Raw genomic sequence first — 22,301 nt, 5'->3', positions numbered from 1 at the left:
TTCAAAATTATTAGCCTCCTATGAAATTTTAAGGTTTCTTCAAAAATTACCGAAGTGCTGTAAAACAGATCAATTAATTTTTGACACAGCTTTTCCAGACATCCCAGTTTTATTTTGGATGCTTACGTTAGTTTACTAAATAAATTATTTCACAAAAACCAAAAACTACCAGGGTCAAAATGATTAGCCTCCCTGATGTTAATAGTCAATTGTGTATCCTTTTTGCTGGATAACATCACGCAGTCGTTTGTTGTGGTTTGTCTCTGGCACATCTCCTGAGGAATCCCAGCCCATTCTTCTTTGGCAACTCTTTCAAGCTCCTCCAGATTTGACGTCTTCTAGCATGGACCCTGGTCTTCAGTGCACCCCACAAATTTTCAGTGGGATTCAAGTCAGGGCTTTGTGCGGGCCAGTCGATAACGTTCACTTTGGTTTTCTGGAGGTAACTCTTCACCAGGAGTGTATGTTTTGGGTCGTTGTCGTGTTGGAAGACAAAGCGACGACCTAGACCCAGTTTTGCTGCTGACTGCTTTAGGTTTTCTTTCAAAATCTTCACACATCCTACTTTCTTCATGATTCCTTCAACCTTGACTAGAATCCCAGTTCCAGACACACTGAAGCATCCCCACAGCAGGATACTCCCACCACCTTGTTTAACTGTGGGGACGGTGTTCTTTGGGTTATACGCCTCTTCCTTCTTTCTCCAAAAATAAGCAACACCTCTATAACCGAAGAGCTCTAGTTTGGTCTCATCTGACCAAAGAACACGCTTCCAGAATGCATGATCTTTCTCCAAATTGTCCTTAGCATACTTCAGTTTGGCTTGAAGGTGTCTCTTCTGTAGAAGTGGAGTTTTTCTTGGCCTGCATCCTCGCAGTCCATTTCTGTACAGGGCTCTGTACTGACTATCTGACTGTTTGACACTACAATTCCTGACTTGGCTAAGTCATTAACTAGGGTTTTGATAGTTGTTCTAGGGGCTTTAGACACATCTCTCACTAGTTTTCTTTCCAGAGTCTTTGAGATCTTTCACTTCCTACCTCTGCCAGACTTGTTCTGTACTGTGTGGATCTCTTTGAATTTCTTGATGATACTTCTCACTCTTGACACTCGGAAACGCTGCGATAACTTTGTTTATCCTTCTCCTGCCTTGTGAGCATCAACAATTCTGAACTGAATTCTTTTGTTTTTGGCATGATGCTTTCTCAAGTGACAGCTCAAACGCTTAATGAGGTTTTTATACTATGTGTAAAGTGTAGGATAACCCTTAGTTTTGACTTGATTGGTTAATTGATTACAACTTGTGAGCATTACGAAGGTAAAGCACATGATTGCACTACACTGGTTTTTGCTTTGGCTCAATAAAATAATTTAGTTTCTGTGTGCAAAGTGAACAAATGTAAGCATCCAAAGTAAAACTAGGATGTTTGGAAAAGCTGTGGTTAAAAAAAAAAAATCAATGATCTGTTTAACAGCACTAGGAAAATTTTTTGAAAAAAACTTAAATTTCATAGGGGGGCTAATAATTTTGAAACGCCGTATAGTGAACAAGGAAGCTACAGTCTGCATGTAGTTTACAACATTGTTAACTTTGATTAGTTTGCTAGCGGTACCTGTCGATATGCGGCAGGGGCGGACTGGTAATCTGTGTGTTCTGGAAAAGTCCAGAACGGCCGTCCGGTCTACGGCCGTCGGTCCTATTCAATAACCAAAATTTTCAGTCTATCAACTACCAACATGGTGCTAGGTGGCGTATATAGGACAATCATTATTCCATAGGCCTAAAAAGAGAAAAGTTAAAACTAAAAAGCCAAGTCACTTGAAGAAGATGCTTCAAAATGTAGAAAACAGAGCTTTTTGGCAGCAGTCTGCGTGAACGCTTTATAATCAAATGTGACAAGATATGGCACAGTTCCAGATGAGCTTTATGCTGCCATGGTTAGAGTAGTTTTGTCATATTAATGGCTGTACGCATGCGTGTCGGGAGGCTATTAAAACACATTCAGAAATATTCAAAAGAAAAGAGGGTATGGAGGTACCAGGTGTGGCTAATCAAAATCTGTTTCTTAATTATTAGCAAGGATGACAACCTCTATTAAGGCAGTGCCTTGCAATTTACTGGTCTGAAGCATTCCGGTATTTGTTGCGGCGACTGTAACTCAGAGGGAAGAGCAGTCCCCTTCCAATCAGTAGAACTGAACCCCATGTTGCCTCATATGTATCCATTTGTATGTGAATTGCCTCAGCAATGGAGCAAGAAGCACAACCATTTTTCAAGGTGGGGATGCAAACTTATGCTTTTGCTCCTCTGCGTTTTGTATACCAGTGTTTGGAAACTAAAAGTGTAATTATTCAGTAAAGTCCCCGAAATCATGACATGTAATTGAATTGAAATATCTCGTGGAATAAATATTTATTACAACCAAAAAAAGAAAAAAAATGAATCATGCACCCCCAGACCTACACCACTTTTAGTAGGTTCAATCCGACACGTCCTGCTGGCCACAGGCTGCTTTAGTTTGTCAAACTGTACAGGAAATCAACTGTTAACAGGTTAGGAAAGTGCTTTTGTAGCTTACCTGTAATCACTGATTTAAAACGGAGCATATGGAAATGGACTTGGATGTTGGGATTAAATGACAGGCATTGTTTTTTTTTTGAGCACATTATTGCCACTAACTAACAATGCACAGAATGGAGCTCTGTATGTGAGAGTTGTATCTGAACTTACTGGCGACTTGAAGGCAACTCCTCTACGGCTTCATGTCTGTTGCTTTATGACAGTCCAGGGATATTTCACTTATGCAGGTGTCCTTGGCTGTCCCGCTGGTCATGTCGCCACCCTCCACAATTTCCCAGGCTCTCATTTCGGATACAGCTATAACTCTTCTGTGGCTAACATTGTGGAACCTGCAGCAAAGCGTCCTATCTTTACAGATCTTGGAAGCTGTGGAAAGTGACTTGACAGATTCCAGCCTTGAGCCTTGGAAAATGTTGCTGCAGCTCCTGTTGAGGCTGTTGAGCCAAGTGCTCCTCTTCCCTTGGCACCTAACAAGACTCAGTTGGATGTCGAATGGGCTTGTGTGGGAGCCAGACCCAAGGCTCATTTATTTACCTCCACACCTAATCTCTCTAGTTCCTGGACGTCGCTTTCCTGGTCAGATGTGGTTTCCATAAACCATCAGAATTGTTAAAGTGCAACTACATTACCATCTTGCCTCAGACTTTCCAATCGTTTTTCAGCGCTGCTTGAAAAGGCCTCTGATCCCCTATCTGACCCTTCAGTAGTTCCGCTCTTGTCGGTGCATTCAGTGTTACCAACAGCTCCCAGGGATGGTTCTGGTAATGCTGGTAAATTCCACCTGGGTAGTAGGAACCTGATCAAGCGGACTTCTGTGAAGACAATGTCCTCCTCTCATTGCTGCAGGCTCCTAATCTAAGCCGTGATTCACCAACATTCTGCATCCTCCGGTGCCTCGGAGACGACAGGTAACCTCAGGTTAACAAACTCTCCCTCACAGCAGTAGCCTCCTGCTGGAGTCCCTCACCTATAGTCGGTGAGCACTACACCTGTCCATCACACTCCACTGAACTGCTCCGACAAAAATCTGACAGAAAAAACAGCCATTCTTCACCTGACAACGTTGATTGTCAGAGATTCCGTAATTGGGAACACAATGGCATCTTTACTGCAATAACTCAGTTTCCTGGTGCTGTTGTCTGTGTGATTTTGAATAGTCTTCATGTATTGATGCCATCTTTTCCACTATCCGTTTTTTCTTCGGCTCCATCCCCGCAATTGGCCATGCCATCGGCCGTTTCAGCAAACCTCTTGGCCTCCATGACTGCCTGCAGTCGGCCTGTATGGCTCTTAATATAGGCTTTATCTACAAATTTAATCTGCTCTGGAACTGCTGGCTTTATTTGGAGAAAAACAAAACAATTTTACAAATCTACCACTAATGCATCAATCTAGAATTAAATTGACTGGCAGACCAGTGCATCATCCGGAGCTGCGTATGGAAAGGAAGAGAGGATTTCGGACTTTCAATGTAGAAACTTACATTGGCAAGCTGGTATAGCAAAATTTCAGCTGCAATTTGCCCGGTCTTCTGTTGACAAGGAGTCTGCTCACTGAACTACCTATGAACCGTCACAGGATTCACTGACCTTGCCAACCTGTCATGGGCAATTGAGAGGCATGGTAGATATGTCATGTAGACTTTGAAGTGAAATTGAAGCCCTTTAGACATGTCAGTTTTAACGAACCTCTGGATTTGGCAAGAAGCATTGACACAAAGAAACACAATGAACAGATGAAGAAGAACTGGTATACTCTCGCAAGACTCAGGCCTACAGGTTGCTTCACCTTTTACTCCAGATACCAGCTACCAGCACATCAGCAGAGCGCTCATTTTCCTGTCTTAATGGGATAAAAACATACTTGAGAAACATGTATGGACAGGACAGACTTAGTAAAATGATCCACAGATAAAGATATGCAAGGACCTAAGCTTCCTTAAGAAGTCATTTGCATACTTTCTTGAAAACAGCCTCAACACTGCATTTCCAATCTAGTCTTCTGTCCAGGTTGACTCCCTGTACTTGGCCTCTTTTTCTATCATTGATACCTGACAACAGCAGAGTCATCTGAGTAATTCTGGAGATAACAAGTCTGAGATGTACAGAGTGTAGAGAAACAGTGAGAGTCCGCTGTGGTGCCACTGGTCACCTTCTCAGACTCACAACTCCTCAGTCGCACAAACTGTGATCTGTTTTTGAGGTAATCAATAATCCAGGTGGTTGTGGGGGGCATCCACTTGTATCATCTGCCGCTACTTACAGAATAGTAGAGTGTTGGATCGAGCAGTAGCTGGATTAGTTATGTGCAAATATTAGTAAGTGTCCAAGGACGGATATTACGTTTCTGTAAAATTATTAACCAAAGTTATAACTTACAGGGCACCATTGATGAAAGTCAGAGTCTAATAACTAAAACCCAGTATCAGTCTCAAAGTATGTTGGTCTATATGTGTCAATCTGGGACAGATATGACACATACGGAACAGATATGAAGTCTAATTCAGGTGGTTGCGGAGAAAATAAAAAACAAATTGTATCTTGGAAAAAATAAAAGATCAAAATAAAATTATACATTTTCAACTATATACATTTTCTATATATCTTTATGGGTTGTTTTTCAGGAGCTGGGCTTTGCCCCTTAGTGCCAGTGAAAGGAACTCTGAATGCTTCAGCATATGAAGAGATTTTGGACAATTTCATGCTCCCAACTTTGTGGAAACAGTTTGGGGATGGCCCCTTCCTGTTCCAACATGATTGCTCACTAGTGCACAAAGGAAGGTCTATAAGACATGGATGAGCGAGTTTGGTGTGGAAGAACTTGACTGACCTGCACAGAGTCCTGACCTCAATCCGATAGAACACCTTTGGGAATTAGAGTGGAGACTGCAAGCCAAGCCTTCACGCCCAACATTAGTGTCTGACCTCACAAATGCGCTTCTGGAAGACTGGTCAGAAATTCTCACAAACACACTCCTAAACCTTGTGGAAAGCTTGCCCAGAAGAGTTGAAGTGTCATAGCTGTAAATGGTGGGCCAACATCATATTAAACCCTGTGGATTAAGAATGGAATCTCACTTAAATTCATATGCGTGTAAAGGCATATGAGCAAATACTTGTACACAATATAGTGTATTTATATGAAATTACATTTTACACGCTAACATTTATCAAGAACAAATCTCATTCATCATTCTGGGTGGATGGTGATTCAAAAAAGTTGAGAACCACTGGTCTAGTTGATCGGCACTTTTATACAACAAGCCACATTCACCCATCTACATGCACATCTCATCCAATGTTACAGGCTACACACATTAATACACTGATGACAGCATTGGCAGGGAATGTGGGGTTCAGTGTCTTGCCCGGGGACACTTTGAAATGTGGTCTGGGAAAACTGGGAGTTGAACCACAACCTTCCAATTTGCAGACGACCACTCTTCCCCCAGCCGTTGCAGGTTTGTTATTAAGAAGCACCTCTCTGTCCTTGTGAGAATAATATTCTCCACACAGTTAATGTAATCTATCACACATTCAGTCATGGAATTTATATAATTTTCATGTAGTGCATTCGAGTCTGTGGATTTGAAGCATCTCATCTTCAGCCTCCTGAGAATTTTTTTTCAGTCTGTCTAATGTAGGATTGCCTCTGATCAATGGGTATATGGTTGGTGGTGAGGTGAACCAGATTGTGGTCTGATTTTCGGAAGCATCCTTTATATTCATATAGAATATACTTAGTCAAGTTGATGCTTGGCCTCCATATCAGTTCTGTATAGACCAACATACCTTGAGCCTGATACTGGGTTTTAGTTATTAGCTTATGACTTTCGTCAGTGGTGCCTCTGTGGGTAATAGCTTTCATTGTTCACCGTTTCACGGTCCTTAGACACTTATTAATGTTTGCTAATAACTAATCCAGCTCCTGCTTGATCCCCAAGTGGACATGTTTATGCTTTTTCAAGCGCAATCAATGCCAGCTTGCTTTATTTACTTTAATATTGCAATATCTTTTACTTTAACAAGACCGTAACGAAAAACTCACCCAGTTTAAAAAAATAGCAAATCAAATTGCCTTCAAGAAGACAAATGCTTTTCAGTTGTCCATGCAGTCTCATAAAATGCAGATGAACAACTAAGTACTTGATTTTTGTGTTTTGTAGCATCCAGCAGTTTGCCTACATCTACAGTGAGAGAATGGGTATTAAGGCAGAGGTGCTGCTGAAAACCTTGTGGGGAGATTTCTATCTTGACGCTAAAGCAAAGAGGATCATGAAAGGAGCTGAGGTAATGGCTAATTAGATGTCTCAACATATGTTTTTTTTTTCCTCTTTGTTCCTCTCACCTTTCTTCTGTGGGTTTTGATGTATTAATTTTATCTGCAAGACTGGGGTTTACAAAAAATTAGAAGTCTATCATTAAATTAGACTTGGAAAGTGTTAACATTAGATGTGTAGTTAAATAGTGCCAATGTTGCGGTTTTCTAATTTGTCTTTGAGATATGACCAGAGGCTCATTTGTATCCTTCTTACTGGCTATTACAATAAATGCCATTGTCCTTGAATTTTAATTTTGTTAAGTGTAAAACACTTAAAATTCTACAAGAAGCAAACTGTTTGGTGTTTAGGGAAAAAAATGTATCAGAAATTGGAAAGATGCTGAGTAAACTATCATCTCTTGATTTAAAAAGCACGGAACACTGTTAAAACAAAATGTCCCGTAACCCCGGCAACAACAGTCACTTCCACGCGAACATTCTCCGTTACAAAGTAACTGTTACTGTGGCAACATTAATTCCACTATATAACAATTTATGACATCTTCCACTTTTTAGTTGTTATTGTTACAGGTCCTGAGTGTCAGGACTGATGAAACAGTGATGTGCACAATCTGAAGAATAAATAAACAGCAGAGAACAATGAAGACCGGAGCGCTGCTGTTAGCATCCAGATTGCGTCTCATTTATTGATTACAACAGAACTGTTTCAGTGTACAACATTGATGCTTTACATGACCTTTCTTTTCCTCAAACGTAATAACTACGTTTACTACATGCTTTTACTTTGCCATCCTTCACTTCAATAAAGGCAACTAAGTGTATTAAACAGGATTAATTAACTGTTCTGAGCTTTACTGCATTTAACTGCATATTGACTGGTCTAAACATCAACATGTACTCCATTTTTAACTTACTACCTATCAAAACTAGTATTACCAGACTTATAACTAATGTAGAATTTAGCATGGCATTCTTTCAACATTAACCTCAGAATTCCCACACTTAATGAACAGAGAATGGTTTCTCTCTTTACTTTTAACTTCAGCTGGACTCACTTTACTTTCAGTGTCACTAAATAACATTTATTGAAGATGATTTAAACAAAATCATTAGAAAACTCCCAAAACCGGAGTTGGTCAAATATCACGGTCTTTTAATCACCTAGCCCTGCGAGACTTCCCCAGCGCGGGCTAGCATCCTGCCAAGCTAACCCTCTGCTGATAAAACTTAAATATATTAGCAGAACGGCGCACATAAACCGTGTCAAAGTACCATCTACTACTAAAAGAATTTGTAACCATTTTACAAGATAGTTCTGGTGTGTTTTCATCGTGTACTGACCTGAAGAATAAATAAACAGCAGAGAACAATGAAGACCGGAGCGCTGCTGTTAGCATCCAGATTGCGTCTGACGTAAACAGGAAGTCCGCCCCGGAAACCAACCTGGAATCCACGCCCCCCGAACCCAGGTTCCACTTTACCACTACTGTTACTGTTTTTTTAGAACACGAACAAATTTAAAAACATTAAAACATTTCAAAATTACCATATAACCAAAAATATGTGGTGACGCCTTTTTTTAGGTGCACCACATTATCATAACAGACCGTGCAGTTTGAACTATAATAAACACACAGTAACAGCCAGAATATTTCATATTCAAATATAACATGTATCCTTAGGGATTATTCACTGAGTCTGGTCCATTTTCTTTTGTAGCACAAGTTTCTTGCTGTGAATAGGGCAGCTGACAACAAGGGAAATACCATGTGACAGATTGGAAAGACAGCTGACAGGAGGCAAAGACCCCAAAGGTTCTGCCATGGGCTAGCAATCCATGGTAACAGTAGTGAGGCCTAGCAGCTTTGTTACAATTAGCATATTCTACAACTAAACTAAGTAGAATACCCCTGGGGTCAGCGAGAGCAGGGGTGGAAGATGACTCACAGGCAGACTACATGGCAACTGACACTGAAATGAACATGACTATGAGTTGGAGATGTGACTCTGTGAAGGATAGGGGCACGGACCTGTTCTCTAGGGCTAGAGCTGGGCAGAATAGTTCTCAGAGCAAAGAGAGCATAGCTAGAGAAAATAAAAGTGGTAGACTAGATGTAAATAAGCTTCAGGTTTGTGCTTGTGGCTGGCAGAAAGTAATGTCAGAGGCCTTAAAATGCATCAGGGAGGAAAGAGATGTATAGTAAAAGAAGGGTAGTGTGGCCGCATCTATCAGTACTTTTTAAGAAGTCAATAACACAGCTACGGAGGTGGAGGAGGAGATTCTAAGAAGGGATGCAGCTGAATAGACCAGTTAGAGAGAGAAATATGGAGCAGAAAGCTAGAGTTAAGTGGCTTAGGGCAAATAGCAACAAAGAATGGGAGGCAGTCAATAAAGACTTGTCAGTAATATTAAGTAGGTTAGGAGGAAATGCAAGCGATAGGCTAGAGAAGATGGGAGATATAATTTACTCCTATGGTGTAGAAAGATTTGGGGTGCAAGATAGAAAGAGGGTTGAAAGAGTACATTTAGTTAAGTCTAGACGGCAAAGAGAAATGGAGAAATTGGTTAAGGAAAGAAGAAACTTAAGAAAGCAGTGGAAAAGAGCTACAGAGGAAGGGAGGGATGGAATTAATGTTTTTCAGGCTAGCAATACTCAGAAGGGCTGAATATCTCAGGGAAAAGAGAAAGAAGCTAGAATATGTAAGGCCTGCGTTTTACAGGGACCCGTTCAAGTTTGTTAAATGGTTGTTTAACCATGAAAAGGGAGTACAGTAACAGCAACGTTAGCAGAACCTGTCGTTAGACAGGCAGATTAATGATTCCACGAAATCAAACTACAGGGTTCTCGATTCTCATCCCTACTCAACACGCTGCAGCACCTTCTCGAGTTGGGCGTCACGTTGCTCCATTGAGGTCCCACAGATAGTTGTCATCCATGATGACTGCCACGTCTTCCAGTCCTTCTAGAGTATCTAGCATCTTCCGCTGGAAGAGCTCAGGTGCACTTGTTATGCCAAAAGGTAATCTCTTGAAACAGTACTTGCCAAACAGTGTTATAAATGTTGTCAGCTTACAGCTGTCTGGATGCAGAGGGATCTGCCAGATTCTACTGGCAGCATCAAGGGAAGGAAAACACAGTTGCACCGCTCAGCTTGGCTCTTATCTCGTCTGTGGTAGGTAGGATGTAGCATTCTTTTTTTGACTGACTTATTTAGTTTGTCAGGTCAACGGAGATTTTGGCTCTTTCTGTGTTCTTCTTCATGACTGGTACCATGAGAGCGTACCATATCAGTATGCTGTGTCACCCGCTCTATGACCCCATCCTTCTCCATCCTCTGTATTTCCACTTTCACCTTCTGTAACATTGGATAGGGCATACAGTGTGCACAGCATATGGTACAGCATCATCTCTTAACTGGATTATGACTGGTTCAGTTTTTAGAGTGACAAGTTCACTGTGGGTTTGTATATGGCTGTTGATGCATTTTAACTCATTTACTCACTTCACCAGGTTCATTCTTACTGACAGGGCCTGGCTGAGGAGATTGTTGACTCTATGTCCACGTACTACGTAGGCTGTGAACGGGTAATCTCTTCCTTTTTGACTGACTGTTGCATTAAAGCGGCCCAGACACAGCAGCTCACCTCCAGGGCTGTCCAGAGGAATGTCAGTAGGGTCCAGTATTCTCTCAGGGGTGAGTGCGTGAAATGTGTCCTCACTTATTACAGTGACATCAGCTCTCATGTCAATTTTGAATTCTACTGGAGTGGTATCCACCTGTAGTTGCACAGTCCACGGTTCACTTTTTTCATCACACACCGAACCCAGGAAATAATGCTCAGATGTGTCAGTCTCTGTGACCTCATTCACTGCCCTGCTGTGACATACTCTGGCCCAGTGTCCCATTCTGTGACAGTCGTGGCATGTATCTCTTTCTGCAGGGCACTTTTCATCTCTGTTAGGCTGCATTTTCCCACATTTCTTCTCATTTCCCCCCCATTTTCTGTCCTTTGACTTGCCTTGTTGTGGTTTCCAGTTCATGCTTTTTCCAGTTAAACTGCAACTCCTGTACTGATCCCGTAGCATCTCCTTGCAGACTCACATGTGCTTCGACCTCCTCCGACTGTCTGATGGTCTGTATTGTCTGCGTCGGTGTCAGGTCTGCCATCAGCTGCAGCCTGCGTGAGAACTCTTTATCCAGTATCCCGACGACGATACGATCGCGGATAGTTTCCTCTCGAGTTACTCCAAACTCGGAGTGCTCCGAGAGATCATACAGGGCTCTGATGAAACATTCTGCCTTCTCACCTGGCTGTTTGATCCACTGGTAACACCCCCGTTCGTGGATAATATTCCTCCTTGTTCCTCCGTCGTTAAACTGAAAATTAATTTAAAATGTTTTCTGCCTCGTTGCCCATGACATAAATCAGGCAGGTCACTTGTATTTGTCCCTCATCTTTGAAGTTTTGTTATGTTTCTGTAACGCTCGAACCGTTGCTTCCACTCGGGCCACTCCGTCGACTTTTCAAACGTAAAGTTTTCTGGAGGGTTAAACTTACCCTTTTTTTTTTTTCCACTGTCTGTCTTCTTGCTTTGTCTCTTGAAACATTGGAACTGCTTCTGATAGTGTGTAGAATGATCGAGGGACGGCTTGATCCATTTATATTTACTTTTAATGACAGCTCAAAACATCAACACATACGGGCATAAGGACCAGCGCATACCGGAATTATTCAAATAGTCTAAGTTTGTTACTATTTGAAGTTAAAGGCTAACATCTTGGATTAATTAATCATTTTAACAGTGAATTCTCTCGACACCCACTGCATACTCTGTCTGAAATGTAAGAACAGGGTTGATCGTACTTGGTTGACACCTTCTTTCCGTTAAGTCAGTTCAACGACAGGTGATCGCCATTGGGTCCAAGAGGTCTCTTTCGGGTCCGCGTCTCAAGGCCTTTGCTGTGGTTGATGTTCGTGGACTTTAAAGTGGCCTGAACAGGTCGCTGCTTCTACTCCGGAGCTTCTCGGTGCAAGGAGACGGAACTGGGTGGTATAGAGGAATTCACCACAAAGAATGACAAAAATGTCCAGGTGTCGGACTTGGTTTGGTTGCTGACCAACTCTGATGAAGTGAACTTAAATTCACAAAATATTCACAAGAAGGTTGACAAGTTTAACGCTGGTTCTCTTGGTAAGACAAGCTGTGTGATGACGCGGGCAGCAGCGGAGGTTAAAACGTGCATCGTAAAACAGCCATGGAGACAGATGAGATGGGTGAACGAAGAAACACAAAAGTATCTGTCTTTTTACTACTTCATCCTGTTTCTTTCTTTGTTCAGATCTTTTTCTTCCTTCTCATCTTTCTCTCCTATCATCTTTCTGGTTACTTAATTTCTCTCCGTTTTCTGTCTTGTTTTCTGTTCTCTTTCTGCTCTCATGTGCTCATCTTTGCTCTCGATTCTTTGCCTTCAATCATTTTCAAAACTCCATCCAAAACTCTGACTTTGCATCACGGGTTCAGGAATTTGACTTGCGGAGGCGGGGCATGACGTTGGCTTACGCTACACTTTCAGCCAATGGTATTCGTGAAATTGTTGTGACGTCTGCCTGGGCATGTTTTGTAAGACGATCTGATTCTAGCGTTAGGAGATTTTGGATGAAACCAAGAAACTATATATCTCTATTCCTCCGTCTCATAAAACATAATATAGAGCAGGGGTCGGGAACCTTTTTTGACTAAGAGAGCCATGAAAGCAAAAAATTTGGAAATTTATTTCAATGAGAGCCATATAATATATTTTAAAAGTGAATTAAACTAAATGTCAGTATAATAAGCCTCTGAATTTATTAGCATATTATATTAGCATATATTAGCATATTATTTATTAGCATACTCGCCATCTGTGAATGGTTTTCCGTTCCTCACTATTGCTGAAGATCCAGCAAAGCTAGCGGAATTATAGTCACCTTGCCGGGTCCATATGCGGAGTTGCTGCTGGCTCGCTTGTACCCTGCTCAGTAGCTCTAGCTTGTACCCTGCTCAGTAGCTCTTTGCACGCTTTCTTTCTGCTGTCTCCTGCCGGGTATTTTGATGCAAAGGTAGCATGGCGCGTGTCGAAGTGCGGCTTTACATTCGACCGTTTCATCGATGTAATTTTGTCATTGCAAATTAGACACACCGCAGAATTTGCTCTCTCCACAAAGGTGAATTCTTCAGTCCATTCGGCCTGAAATGTACGATACTCGTCATCTTTTTTTCTTTTCGCCATCTTCTTCGTCGAAGGGTTAGCTTTGAGCTAATGACCGAGCAGACTGATTCAAAAGGGGGCGTTTACCTGTTTTACGCTGCAACGGCCAACGTAGTCCAGTATCATCCAATTAAAATAATGGACAATTGCTCCTGCATCCCTGAACAGGACATGAGCAGTGAAAAATCGATGGATGGATTAAAACAAGTGAGAATATTTGGTTTTATCTGCGAGCCAGATGCAATCATCAAAAGAGCCACACCTGGCTCGCGAGCCATAGGTTCCCGACCCCTGATATAGAGGATTCTGAAAAGACCACAAGTTGTTAAGATATGAAGGTTAAAGATAAAACATAGACGTATGATATAAAGACTGAATGAATAACGAACCAAACAATGTTATTTTCCTATGTTAAACATCGAATAGAAGAAGAAACAGCAGGAAACATCAGTTGACAGTTCACATAAATGTAAAGTTCATTTTGGGTTTAACTATTGAATACTACGGACCACGAGGGGGCAATGTGGCTCCATAGGCAGATTAGTCATTTTCCAAAATAATGTTTTCTCTTAGTCTTTCAAGTACAATTGTGAAAAAGGTCTTAAAATGGAGCTCATGATTCCACTGAGAACCTGTAAGAACTTGTACAAAGATATAAAGCACATTTAATAAAGTTTCAAGATTCAGCTGAAAGTGAATCTTAGTAAGGACATTTTAAGAGTTCCATGAGACGTCTGTCTCTCGTCAGGCTGGATCAGAGTCGGGGTATATGTCACCCTTGGTTTACTTTTGTCAAGATGAGGTGGGGAGTGTTAAAGTCTGGGTTTTCTCCAATACTCTCCTAAGGCTACAGTCGCACTGCAGGTCTTTATGCACAATTCCGATTTACTGCTCAAATCCGATTTATTTTTATTTATTTATTTTTTTGTTTGGCTGTTCACATTACCTCTCTAAATGTGGCTTGACTACGGATTTCTGTGTGAACAGTTCACGTTCCTGTAGTGACCCACATGCACAGTTGATGTGGGCATCAAACGCCACAATGGTGTTTACTGAAGTGACCATGGCAACTGCAACTGGTACTGCAGTCTCACGAGACACGCATTTCAACAAGTTCTCACACTCGCACGTCACATGGTATTTCTCACGCTGAAAAAAATATATATCGTATTTTGCACACTATAAGGCTCACTTGATTATAAATCACACCCTCAGTTATGGGGTCCATTTCTGTACTTAACCCATACATAAGGCGCACCTGATTATAAGGCGTACATATTACGTAATGTTTTGTGATTGGTTTATCGCTGCCAGCACACGTAGTGTATGTATTACGTCCCTGTGTCAGCGGGAAATAGTCTTACGGTCAAGGACAACATCGTCGGTCGTTTTTACACTTATAAACTTATAAACTGCACATCAGTCTGCATCACCCATCTCAGACTGAAGCACAGGCTCTTACTGGGACATGGGCAAAAGCATTAATGATGACATGATTCAGTCGCTAAGTACGAGCTCGATACAATCTTTGCCCCATTCAGAGTGAATGGCTGAGATCCGCCTGACCCTGGATTCACACCAAACGCAAAGCGAGCGACGGAAGTGGCCAGTTGCCATTAATTTCCAATGTACGAGAGTGAATAGGCGCGGCAAAAGTGAACATGGCGGTGAGCGGCGCGAACGGAGAGCGGTGAGTGATACAGAGGGGGCTTAATGCCCCGATGAATGTTTGGCGCTCCCTGCGGTAAATTCAAAATGGCGGTATCCATGACAGATTTTGGAATCCAGTGCACACATAAAGCGCACCGGATTATATGGTGCACGGACAATTTTTGTGAAAAGGCTTTTAGGTGCGCCTCATGGTGCGGAAAATACGGTAATAAAAATTTCTTTGGCACGTCACTGTAGGAACGGCAGGAAACAAGCACGTCTCCCATAAGTCTGAGCAGACCAACACTAATAATAATCTAAGTAATAAAAGACCTGTCCAATCCCCCCCCCAGATTCAGGTCACTTGCAACTGCAGTGTGACCATAGCCTAAGAGGGTCCATTGTTTGTTCAGCTCAGTTAGCACCAAGTCATTAATGCATCCATTGGAAGTTGGAAATTAGAGGATCTCTGGTCCTTACACACGAACATCTCCACACAGGAATGTGGGAGATTTCCAAAGTCTTAAGTTTGTATTAAGTTATACACTTGAGATCGCTACACTCTATATGACACTCTTAAATTTTTTTTTGCCTCTGTTTTCCATCATAAGCATACTCAATTTTACTCAATGTTGCTTTGGTAGCAGAAGCTTTCCTTGGGACTCTATGTTCTCAGCATAATATTTATGTTATTCAGATTGTGTGACAGTTCTGGCAATAAATGACTAGTGGCTATCCACTACCTGCCTAACACAGACCTTTGGTTGAGAATACATAGTCAATGTAAATGCCAAAGGCCAAAGTGAAAGGCCATTGTTTTAAGTAACTGCTAGCTTGACTTGCTTGTCATTGACCCCTCCCTGCACTTGTGACTACACTGACCTCTTTCTACTCTAATAATATAACTGATGTTACAGCTGAAATAATTGGCAAATATTAAAAATAGACCTGACAGGATAGTGTACAGGTATTTTATTCCTCATTTTAGGTACCTCTAGATTAGCTCTGCACCCATAGTAACTCTAACTAGAAAATTTCTGAAGAAATTTTGATGGGTGCCAAGCTGCTGCCTGTCTTCTGCCCGTCTACACAGACACACAGGATTAGATACTTCAAATCCAGTCTGAAATATGAGATTCTGGCTTGTTCTGGTGAAATCTGCCTGCTTTAGACACATAAGGCCCAGTTGATCTGTTCAGATTAATGTAAAAACATATGAGTAAGTGCGCGCTATCGCACGCATTTGTCTCATGATCAGCTGGCATGAAGCTGTTTAACCATGTTGGCTACCCTGCTGCTGCCCTGCTCCTGCCCTTCTGCTGCCCTTCTGCTGCCCTGCTCCTGCCCTGCTGCTGCCCTGCTGCTGCCCTTCTGCTGCCTAGCTGCTGCCCTGCTGCTGCCCTCCTGCTGCCCTTCTGCTGCTGCCCTTCTGCTGCTGCCCTTCTGCTGCTGCCCTTCTGCTGCTGCCCTTCTGCTGCTGCCCTCCTGCTGCTGCCCTTCTGCTGCCCTGCTGCTGCCCTTCTGCTGCTATGTTTACTCTGCTCTCATCAGCCATCTTGGCTCTGCCCTCATCCGCCATCTTGGCTCTGGCTTCATCAGCTGTGATAGAACAGGGCAGCCATCTTGGGTGTGGTCAGCATTAGTTGCTATGGGCAACAGCTGTGACTGCCAACTGTCAACTGTCAAATCTGCACCTCACTTTGTCCCCTTAAAATCATGGGGTTTTCATTTTGAGGCACAAGTCTGGAACAAAGGCTCGCTGTTCGAAAAGTAGAAGTCGTATCCGAATAATTCTTTCACCGGGAGCGCCAGAAGGGACGGGGGAAGCCAGCGGTGTCATTTTTATTCTTCTACCCCCTGTGGCTCCTTTATTATGGCAGTTTTAAAATGAGTTTTCTGACTGATTTCAGGGCTCGGCCGTTTTATAATGGGATGGAATGTTCCCTCTCTGCGCTCAGAGGTGATTTGTGAGAAATCTGTGACAGTCACATTGGGTGAAAGAGAGCTAAAATACCTACGTTTTGATTTATAATTTATCCAGATCAGGCAGATATTTTGGACGTGAGAGGCATTTGTTCGAGAATTCTTTTTTTTTTTAAAGATTTTTAGAGTGACAGTTACAGTGTAACCGACATGAGACGACCTCCTCTGGACACCTAAAACGTAAACTGCCGTTGTGTCAAAGCCGTATAAGCTATTAACAAGCCCTTTACCACAGTTAAAGCTGAGTCTTTCCTGTCACACACAAACTTTGAATGATGTGTGTGTGACCTTGTATGGCTGAGTTCAGAGGCCTCCAAGGGGAGGCAGTTTTGGGGCCTCGTTAAGGCCTTCTCCATTCATTTTCCCATTGACAATTTGCCCACTTTTTCTCATTTATCCGCTATTCCTTTCGAGTAATGAGAGAGATAAATACAAGCACACTTCTGCCCATCGGCGTGCACGCAGCGATGTGTTTTTTATTTTAGTCGGACCTTCGCTGCGGGAGGAGTAGCGCGCTGAAAAACGTGACGGAAACGGAAAAATAATAAGTATTCACAATAGTAATATGTGTGCCCTGCCTTTGGCATTGGCACCCATAAATAGTTCCTAATTATTTCAGAATGAGAGACAATTCAATTAAATTCAGTTTATATAGCACCAAATTACAACAAATGTAATCTCAAGGCACTTAAATAATATAGTCCAATTTAAGACAATTGGAATTCAGTTCATTGTAATCATAATCCAATGAAATCCAATTAATTTCAAAATAATCTAATTCTTTCATATAGACCCAATTCAAAAACAATATCCAAATTAAGGAAACCAACAGATTGCACCGAAACTTGTCTTCAGTCCAATCTCCCGTCCTGAGCGTGCCTGAAGTGACTGTGGAAAGGATCGAGCGTTCTGCGCATGATTGAGATTTTTTCCCACGATCGTCAACCGGAAGTTGAAGTAGACCATATTACTGTTGTTGTCGCCGCTGTCAGAAAGAAACAAACAACGCGATGGAGAATTCGCCGTTGTGCATCGCGTTTGTACCATAACCATGCTCATCACAAATGTTGAGGGACGTAGCTTCATCTTGCTCTTTGTTCGCCATCTTTCTCGAATGCCTTAGTTTTGTTGTTGGTGGTGGTGAAGACATCAACCGGAAGTAGCTCTATTAGCGATAGTTGAACTGGGTACAGCGCCACTTATCTACTGTGGTATTGCATGCTTTGTGCCAGTGATTCGATTCATTCACCACCATGTAACAAAGGAACATTACCCTTGCTCAGACAAGGAGCATAACCCAACTATAGCTATAATCGAGTTAATCTCATGTAAACCCACTGACTATTTTACTGTATTTACGCTGATCCTTACCCAGCATTTTTAAATGGGATTCTACGTCGCCCGCTCTAGCCCCTGGAATACATTTGACTATGTTCGCTGGTGTTGGTAATGCCACGTTATAGAGCTGCCAATTACCAGGGTTTTGTCCTCAGCGGATGTGTCGCTGAGTGGGGAAAATCTATTTGAAACGTTGACAGGTTGATGGTGAACCACGGGCTCCGCACTGGCTAAAGGGGCCTGGCTCTCTATCGGATGGTTTTCAACGGTGCCGAGCCGAGCTCCCAATTCAGACACCCTCGCCTCCAAAACTACAAAGAGACTACATTTGTTACATGTACCATTATAGCTAAAGGAGGCAGAGGAGTAACTAAACATCTGACACACGGATCAGGTGAAAGCAGGAGATATGTAGGAAGAGAACTGGTAGCCATGCTAAGCTAGAGAACCTGACAAACCGCTGAAAAGTGAAAAATAAAGACTAAAGATTAGTAAGAGTGAGTGTTTGAATATAACAAGTATGCGATAGAGTTAACTATGCAAAATATGTAAATTATAGGGAGAAATAACGTGATTATTAGCAGTCCAAGAGGAGCAAGAAATGTCACAAGTTAGACAGTTGTTCGGTTCAGCAGCTACAATCAAAACAAAACACATACATTGAACTCCAGTGGTCACTGACTACTACTTGTGGTCACTGAATTGAAAGTGGCGGATAATCCCTTTCCCCAGCTGGGACACTCTTGCTAGTTTACAGGTTGGCTGCCTTTTCTCATGATGTCCAATTTTTCTTGAAAACTTCATCTTGAAAAAGACTAATATATCTCTGACCAAATGAATGTCTTCTACTGAATTAACAATTCAAGTTTGAAAAAAAAAAATACCTATCAAATCATGAAAATGTTTTAGCTGTGCAGGTCAACTGTATTTTTGGTAGCTCTTACACTTTCTGTCATCCAATCAAAGAAGGTGAAATTGCCAGCGTTACTGTACACCTGCTAGGGGCCGATCTCACCAACTCTAATTGAATCAGATTGGTTAAAACAAGTTTCTTTGGCATTGATTTTAAATTACTTGATGTCTTCAGAATCAACAGAGCAGGTAGCTCTGTTGATTCTGAAGACATCAAGCCAGATGTTGTAGATATGGCAACACCTGATGGATGAAATATGATTGGATAAAAGCTCTAACATAAACATTTCCTACTCGAAGCGGCGCAACCAAGAAAAAGGTATGAAATTAAGAAAATAGATGGTTATGAATAATTAAATCAAATTCATGACGAAAAAAAATAAAGTCTCTGATCCAACAACCTGGCCTTAGGCAGTGTGTGTGTGTGTATATATATATATATATATATATATATATATGAGGGTTTTGCCACATGAGGCCTAGTATTGTGTATATATATACACAGTGTGTGTGTATAAAAATAATAATAAATATCATCTTTTTCTGATTTCTACTATACTCTTTTGCGTTGTTTTTGTCTTTCTATTTTTCGCAGGCAAAAGGAAAGAAGCCACTGTTTGTGCAGCTTGTGTTGAATAACATTTGGAATTTGTACGAAGCAGTTGTCATGAGGAGGTGGGTTTAACTGTACATTTGTGTGTGTAAATTTGTAGATGTAATAGTTATAAAATATAAAGAAAGATCATTTAAAATGTGAAATATAGCTATTTTACATAGTAATAGTATATTACTAGTAATAGTATATTTATCTATGCATGTACATATACAGTGCTCAAAAAAGTAAAGGGAACACTAAAATAACACTTCCAATGAATGAAATATTCCAGTTGAAAATTGTTATTCATTATATAGTGGAATGCGTTGAGAACAAACTAACATAAAAATGATCAATGCAAATCAAAATTATTATCCCACGGAAGTCTGAATTTGGAATCATACTCAAAATGAAATTGGAAAATCACATTACAGACTGATTCAACTTCTGTGGAAATTCCTCAAGACAAGTCAAAATGAGGCTCAGTAGTGTGTGTGGCCTCCACCTGCCTGTAGGACCTCCCTACAGCTTCTGGGCATGCTCCTGATGAGGAGGCGGATGCTCTCCTGAGGGATCTCCTCCCAGACCTGGATTAAAGCATCAGTCAACTCCTGGACAGACTGTGGTGCAACGTGAGATTGGTGGATGGAATGAGACCTCATGTCCCAGATGTGCTTGATTGGATTCAGGTCAAGGGAATGGGCAGGCCAGTCCATAACATCAATGCCTTCATCATGCAGGAACTGCTGACACACTTCAGCCAGATGAGGCCTAGCATTGTCATGCATCAGAAGGAACCCAGGGCCCACTGCACCAGCATATGGTCTCAGAATGGGTCTGAGGATCTCTTCCCGGTACCTAATGGCAGTCAGGGTACCTCTGAGTAGCTTGTGGAGGGCTGAGTGGCCCTCCAAAGAAATGCCTCCCTACACCATTACTGACCCATCGCCAAACCGGTCATGCTGGAGGATCTTACAGGCAGCAGAACATTCTCCACTGCGTCTCCAGACTCTGACACATCTGTCACATGTGCTCAGTGTGAACCTGCTCTCATCTGTGAAGAGTACAGGGTGCCATTGGCGAGGTCATTTTGCAGGGTTCTGGCAGTGCTCCTCCTTGCACTAAAGAGAAGGTAGCGGTCCTTCTGCTGGGTTGTTGTCCTCCTACGTCCCCCTCCACATCTCCTGGTGTCCTGGTATCTCCTCCATGCTCTGGACTCTGTGCTGAGAGACACAGCAAACCTTCTTGCCACAGCGAGCATTGATGTGCTCTACCTGAGCAACTTCTGTGGGTTGTAGACACCGCCTCATGCTCTTTAAGGGTGAGAGCACTGACAAAATGCAAAACTGACCAAAACATCAGCCAGAAAGGAGGCTTCAAATCTCCATCCACATTGCTGCTCAGTGACTTCAACTCCAGCACCTGCACTTTTGCCATTGAATTTCTGTCACTCCTGGACTGTTTCAACATCACACAACATGTCCAAGGTCCCACACATACACTTAACATAAAATCCAATTAATTAATTCATATAGAGCCAATTAAAAAATAATATCCTAGCTAAGGAAACCCAACAGATTACACCAAAACTTCTCTTTAGTCCAATCTCCTGTCCTGAGCGTGCCTGTGGCGACTGGAAAAGAACGACTCCCTTTTAACAGGAAGAAACCTCTGGCAGAACCAGACTCAGGAAGGGTGGCCATCCGTCTCGACCAGCTGGGATTTGAGAAGACAGAAAAGAGGGGGGAAAAAACAGGATACCTGTTGGAACAAGTTAATAACCACAATAATGTCACATGTACATGATATCATTTGAAAAATTAAACGGGGGAAAAAGAGAGCAAAGTGAGGAAAGGTGTGACAGATGAGGTCCCCCAGCAGTCTAGCAGCTTAACTATGGGATGTTTCAGGATCACCTGAGCCATCCCTAACTATAAGCTTTATCAAAAAGGAAAGTTTTAAGCTTAGTCTTAAAAGTGAAGCATTTTGGATTATTTTTAGAGAATATGTGGGACAGCCCAATAATAAAGAAATTACAGTAATCCCATTTTAAAGTAACAAATGCATGAACTAGTTTTTATGCATCACCCTGAGACAGGATGTTCCTAATTTTGGCAATATTATGAAGGTGAAAGAAGGCAGTCCTAGAAACCATTTCTATATGCTAGTCAAATGATAAATTCTGGTCAAAAATAACTCCCAAGGTTTCTCACTGTGGTACTAGAAGCCACGGAAATACCATCTAGAATAACAATATGACTAGACAATTTCTCCCTGAAGCTCTTAGGTCCAAAGATAATGACCTCAGTTTTGAGTCATCCAGGTCTTTAAGACATGCTTGTCGTCTGACCAACCTATTGGTTTCATATGGTTTAATAGATAAGTACAGCTGAGTATCATCAGCATAGCAATGGGAATTTATGTCATGCTGTCTAATAATGTTACCTAATGGAAGCATGTATAAAGTAAAAAGAATCGGTCCAGGCACAGAACCCTGAGAAATCCATGACTTACTCTGGTGTGCGAGGAAGATTCGTCATTTACAGGAACAAACTGGAATATATCAGATATATGACTTAAACCAGTGGTGTTTCTGTGCTTTGATGCACTCTGAATCCTGACTGAAACTCTTCAAACAGATGTCTCCAGTATGTCCATAACTCAGCTGCCAGGGTCCTTACTCGCACCCTGGCAGCACATCACTCCCAT

At 41.9% G+C, this 22,301-nt stretch overlaps 1 protein-coding gene across 1 annotated transcript in view; it reads left to right on the top strand.

The window, feature by feature from the left end:
• efl1 (elongation factor like GTPase 1) overlaps nt 1–22,301 on the top strand; it is a 107,548-nt gene that overhangs the window by 6,135 nt on the left and 79,112 nt on the right. Inside the window, exons 8-9 of the mRNA XM_072381056.1 lie at nt 6,747–6,870; nt 19,593–19,672. Coding sequence (XP_072237157.1) covers nt 6,747–6,870; nt 19,593–19,672 — 204 coding nt within the window. The remainder of the gene's footprint in view (nt 1–6,746; nt 6,871–19,592; nt 19,673–22,301) is intronic.

The sequence above is a fragment of the Leuresthes tenuis genome, unplaced genomic scaffold (assembly GCF_036924035.1).
Source record: "Leuresthes tenuis unplaced genomic scaffold, fLeuTen1.0.hap1 SCAF_2, whole genome shotgun sequence".
NCBI lineage: Eukaryota > Metazoa > Chordata > Actinopteri > Atheriniformes > Atherinopsidae > Leuresthes > Leuresthes tenuis.
This window is presented reverse-complemented; position numbering and strand designations above follow the sequence as displayed.